Below are 6000 nucleotides of genomic sequence, written 5' to 3'. Positions count from 1 at the left end.
TTCTCGTCCTGCTGAGCGTGTGAACAGGCTCCGCCCTCACTCTATACTTACATACTCACCATCCCATAGTCCGGAGGGAGCGGCCCTGCTGTGATACGTTGCTTGGTTGCCAGGCAACCGGCAAACCAGTGGTGTCAAAGTAACTGAATACATTTACTCAAGTACTGTACTTCAGTGCACATTTGAGGTGTTTTAACTTACTTGAGTATTTCCAATTTTCAGTAATTTTTTCACTACATCTCATAGGCAAATATTGTAATTTTAGTCCACTACAATGACATTTTAACTTAGTTGGGCCTGTGCAATGTGTCACATTGTGAGCTTGTAGATCTGCTATTTTTAAAAGATTTGTATACATTTTATACATTTGAAAAGTTGTAAAAGTTGTGAAACATAATGAGTAGTGAGTACTTTCTACTTTTGGTATATTTTGATGCCAATACTTTTGTACTTTTACTCAAGTAAATTTTGAATTCTGGACAGAGTATTTCTACATTGACGTTAATGGATACTTGTATTTCGAGCAGACAACACAGTTCGATTGTTGACATTAATAGCATGATGATAATAATATCATATTTACAGAAAATAACGACGTGCACAAACATAGGTTTAAAATGATTAATAATAAATAATACACTTTATAACTGGTATGTTTGTTTTAGACTCAGAGGACATACATGACACACACCTTCATCACTTGTTTTCTTCTACGTTATCTCGCTGTACTTGGCTGGTTGCCAGACCGATTAGCCAATCACAGCACACCTTCCCATCCCTCCAGCTATGGGACGCAAGCCTCTCAAGTCTCATCTGTATCCTGTGTTAATGACCAGTACCAGGACCTAACATCTGTGACATAATACTGTCCATGATACTGACTGACATCATCAGTATCATGGTCAGTATCGTGGTCAGTATCATGTCAGTATCGTGTTCAGTATCATGGTCAGTATCGTGTTCAGTATCATGGTCAGTATCATGGTTAGTATAGTGGTCAGTATCATGGTCAGTATCGTGGTCAGTATCATGTTCAGTATCATGGTCAGTAGGCTACCATGGTCAGTATCATGGTCAGTATAGTTTCTCGGTATCATGGTCAGTATCGTGGTCAGTATCATGGTCAGTAGGCTATCATGGTCAGTATAGTTTCTCAGTATCATGGTCAGTAGGCTATCATGGTCAGTATAGTGGTCAGTATAGTTTCTCAGTATCATGGTCAGTAGGCTATCATGGTCAGTATCGTGGTCAGTATAGTTTCTCAGTGGGCTATCATGGTCAGTATCGTGGTCAGTATAGTTTCTCGGTATCATGGTCAGTATCGTGGTAAGTATCATGGTCAGTATCATGGTCAGTAGGCTATCATGGTCAGTATCGTGGTCAGTATAGTTTCTCAGTAGGCTATCATGGTCAGTATCGTGGTCAGTATAGTTTCTCAGTATCATGGTCAGTAGGCTATCATGGTCAGTATAGTGGTCAGTTTAGTTTCTCAGTATCATGGTCAGTAGGCTATCATGGTCAGTATAGTTTCTCAGTAGGCTATCATGGTCAGTATCGTGGTCAGTATAGTTTCTCAGAATCATGGTCAGTAGGCTATCATGGTCAGGCTATTGTGGTCAGTATCATGGTCAGGGCCTATAGCCCTGTCACAGGTCACATCTACATGCGTCGCAGTGTGGGTGACAAGTTGTTGGCCTTGTAGATGTGTTCATTTCGGCAAGCAACACCGAGTAAAAATTAGGCTTCAGTAGCCTTTCCAGACATGCTTCCACCTATACAAGTCTCATTCAACACTTACAAATCTAGCCAATCTTCCATCACCATCCCAGTAAAAAAACATGCAACTACACACAAGTCAGAAACCACGACTCATATGACTGCAGAGTTAATAATAATAAGAAAGTTCCGGCGCCCCGCGAACTTCTCTGTACCGCCCACCTACACTATTAAATCTTTGATGTAGTACAGTTGTAGAATTCTGTACATCTAATCTAACAACAGAAATCTCAACCAATTATTTTTCAAATGGGGGTCCACAGCCTAATTAAAATCCATTTGGGGGTCCTTGACTTATTCCATCCTCTCAACAGCTCCTTTCAGTTCCCCAAACACACATAAAAAACCTGGTGGCTGTCTCTGTCGCTGCCTTACTGTATAGTCTATGGAATAATCTCCCATCCCACATTAAGTGCTGCTCTATCAATGACAATTTTGGACAAAGTTAAATACCCACCTTTTTCTCTTGCTGTGAGGTTGTCCCCTCTTTTTTCCAGTCCACTGAATGGTTTTACATTGAATGTATTTTAATACCCTCTTACAACACTTTAATCAGTTGTTTTGTTCAGTTTGAAGTTTCTCTTCAATTTTCAAAATGTTCTGATGTGTTTTGATTTTATAATTCCATTGTGATTTATGAGTTTCATATTTTAGTCTTGCTTTTGTGGACTATTATTTATTATGGTTTTCATGTTTGTTAGTTTTTTTCAGGTTGTTTGACCATCCTTGACTGGAAAACACTGCGGTTGTTTTTAAATGTGCAATATAAATAAAGACTAAACAAAGCCATGACTACTAGAGACTAACAAAGGCAAAGCGTATTTAAGTAACACAGGCATACAACACATAAACATGAACAAGAATAACATTTATTATTTTGTCAGTGCTATGATTTTTACAACCATACATTTTCCTTTTGAGGGCTCAACCTGAGAAGTGACTGAAATGCAAAGTGGATAGATACACCCTATAACAGGGGTCTTCAACAAGGGGTCCGGGACCCCTAGGGGGTCCTCAGAGATACAGCAGGGGGGGGGGGGCGCCAAATCTTTGTATCATAGGGACTTATTTTTTTATTTTTGCATTAATCACTTGAACCCTCGCATCTCTATTCTGGGGGGGACATTAGCCAAAAATAGCAGATCTACAAGCTCACAACGCGTCGCAGACACGTCGTAGATCGGCAGACGCGTTGTGAGCTTGTAGATCGGCTATTTTCGACCAAAGGTCAAGTTTACAAAGTATTGACTGAAAAGGTACATTGTATTTTCTGAAAATACAAATTAACATGAATCCAATATGTAGTTGGGGGGGAGGGGGGGTCCCTGCTTCATCGCTCTCTCAGCTAAGGGGTCCTTGGCCTGAAAAGACATTGAAGACCCCCCCCCCTGCCCCTATTATCATCTGAGCTGATGAAGGAACGGAGCAGTGTTGACTGTTCTCTGCCTGGAGAAGCAGGCCTCCAGCCAGCTCTTCTGGACAACCACAGCCTGAGGGCAGCGTCTCATCATGTCCCCCAGCTCCTGTAGTGCCAACACAAACATGATCACACCGTCAGTAAACACCACATCAACACACGAACGCACCCAGTACTGAGGCTGAGCCAAGAAACAACACGTTGCAGTGGCATGTTGTGTTGTTGTGTTGTGTTGTGCACCGCAGGCTGCTATTTATAGGAATCTGAATCAGGTGTGGGTGAAAATCTGACTTGGATTCCATGTTTGTCGCCTGTTTTTTCTTCTAGATGATAGACGCTATGGCTGTTCTATTTTTGAGGGGTGTAGCCGCTCCTATAAGTGGGGTTGGGACCCGTGGTGAAAGTTTTTCTTTCCGTCGTGAAAATTTGTCTTTCGCTGTACTGTGATTGGCTGAGAAGTATTCAGACCCTTTGCTCAGTACTGTGATTGGCTAGCGAGACGCATGATGAAATTCATAACTCGTAAATAGCACCACTCACTTAAAAAAAATTACTTATTTTTTAAGTGAGCTTCCATCAGTTTAGTTTGGTAAAATGTTACTTAAAATGTTACTTAATTGATTTTTTAGTATTATTGTCTCCGCCGGAGGCGGAGAGTATGTTTTCGCTTCGTCCCGCCGTGTGTTCACCTCCCTCCTAGCTAAGCTAACATTGGTCAAGCTCCACGTGACACGTGTCAATATGTTGACACCAATGCCTTTGATTGGCTAGAGGGACGCATGACGAAATAAAATCCTATAAATAGGTGTGTCACTTCAAAAAAACATTCATGTTTTTGAAGTGAGGTAAGACAGGATCAATCAGTCTTGATTGGAACAGTACCTTCCAGTACAAATCACCCGTCCGTGCGTGTGTGTGTCCCTCTGAGAACACCTAACATTGGTCAAGCAAAGGCGCAGAAGGCCAAAGCTAAGAAAGCATACTCATCTACAACAGTAACACAGAAGAGGACTATAGAGTTGAATTGATCCCACAACAAGGCCGAAGTCTTAATACTGTAACAATTGGCCACCTTGATCAAATACATTATGTAGCACTAGAGAAAACTGACATAGATCAAACACACCAATCAACTGCTGAAACTGTTCAAGACAATGAAGATGAAGAAGACAGACAAGCATTTGAACAAACCAGTCAATTACGACGACTCCCATATGACACATTGCTTCAAGAAGAAAATGTTTTAGATGCAGACACTACATATTCAGTCGCCCCTGCAGAACACCAAAAACCACGCGCATTCTACCAAGACGACCCGTTCTACCAAGACGACCCGTGCTGTCTGCTGGCGGAGACTTGTGCTCCGAGGAGCACATTTTCTAGTTATTTTTCTTTTTTTTATGGGGCAGCTTAAGTAGTTCCAAACGTTGGTCATATAACTTCCATTCACTAACATTAAAGACTGTACACAGTTGAGACTTATCCCAGTTTTTCATGCAGTTTCTATGTACTTTCTATGTACCATTTAAACCCTATATACTTACTTGACCGGGGTCCCCCACGGCTCTATACTAGGCCCACTTCTGTTAACGCCAAATCTTTTCACCCCAGAATAGGGACGATCGGGTTCATAGTGGTTAATAATCTGCTTTCCAGTGTCCTTGTTTATATTGTGTCCATGAATAAAGATGTTCTGCTGAAACATTCTGGTGATGAAGCAGGTAACACTAACCTGTGTGTGGACGCTGTGTTCCACCTCGGCAACAATGTGCGTGACCTCTGAACTCAGGATCTCCTCTTCATCACCGTCATAAGTGAAGGGCTCTGTTAAGGAGCTGTCTAGCACAGTCTGAAGGTCAATGAAACACAAGTCTTAAGGCTAACTTATAACACACTGTATAACGGTACAACAAATATTTGATGTGCAGCAAACAATGCGTTGCATCACGTTGTTAGCTGTTGATCAACCCTGTGGTACGATGGCGTATGAATTAAACGTAACTTTGTTACATGCTGACTATTAGCCCTATTATAGTTAACTAAAGGCTATAAGACTAAATCTAAAAGAGCAAATATAAGTGTGTAACTGAACCTAAAATAAAAACTAAAGTAAACCTAAACTAAATGTAAAACTAAAATGAACACTGCAAAACCAACTAAAACGAAAGCTAACTATGAAATAAAATCGTCTTTGTTTTAGTTTTTCCGCCATGTGATGTCATGCATTCTTTCATCCTACCCTTTTCAGCTTCTATAAATCAAGGCTTTCCTCATAATTAGGGATTCACCGCTATGGAAATTCTTGGCTGATACCGATACCGATGTTTACAAACAAATAAGTCTTCAAGAAATAACTGTTCAGAATTGCAACATAATTGCCTTGATGCAAGTAACATTAACGAGTGTCAACGAGCGTCAGCTGGACAGTGACACACACACCTCAGCTGTGCTGAACTGAAAGTGACTGGTGTTAGTTAAAAAAAAAGCCCTTGAATATGACATGAAAATGTTTACTGTGATTATGGTAAGCTTACATTTCATATCACAAACACCATAGAGTAAAAACGGCAAATATCGGCTGATACCGATATGTGGCCGATATATCGGTGCATCCCTACTCATAATACCTGAAAAACTTAAACTAAATAAAAACAAATCTAAAAGTAGTCCTTGGGGGATACCAGGGGGTCCCCAGAAAAAAATGTGCTTCACAATAATTTTAACCACTTTAACCATTATTTTATACTTTGGCTGTTCAAAAATAGCAGATCTACAATCGCATTTTTTTGGAAAAAAAATGGTATATA

General features: G+C 40.5%; 1 protein-coding gene across 2 annotated transcripts in view; it reads right to left on the bottom strand.

The window, feature by feature from the left end:
* Nucleotides 1–2968: 2968 nt before the first annotated feature.
* chd1l (chromodomain helicase DNA binding protein 1-like) overlaps nt 2969–6000 on the bottom strand; it is a 32343-nt gene continuing 29311 nt past the window's right edge. For both annotated transcript variants that reach the window (XM_080430160.1, XM_080430161.1), the window contains 2 exons: nt 4926–5011; nt 2969–3299 (listed from right to left, as the gene is read on the bottom strand). In XM_080430160.1, the coding sequence (XP_080286286.1) occupies nt 3177–3299; nt 4926–5011 (209 nt within the window). In that variant the 3' untranslated portion in view covers nt 2969–3176. The remainder of the gene's footprint in view (nt 3300–4925; nt 5012–6000) is intronic.

This window comes from Gymnoscopelus braueri, assembly GCF_963280865.1.
Source record: "Gymnoscopelus braueri genome assembly, chromosome: 6".
Lineage (NCBI taxonomy): Eukaryota > Metazoa > Chordata > Actinopteri > Myctophiformes > Myctophidae > Gymnoscopelus > Gymnoscopelus braueri.
The sequence above is the reverse complement of the archived record's forward strand: the minus strand, read 5'-3'. Positions and strand labels throughout refer to the sequence as shown.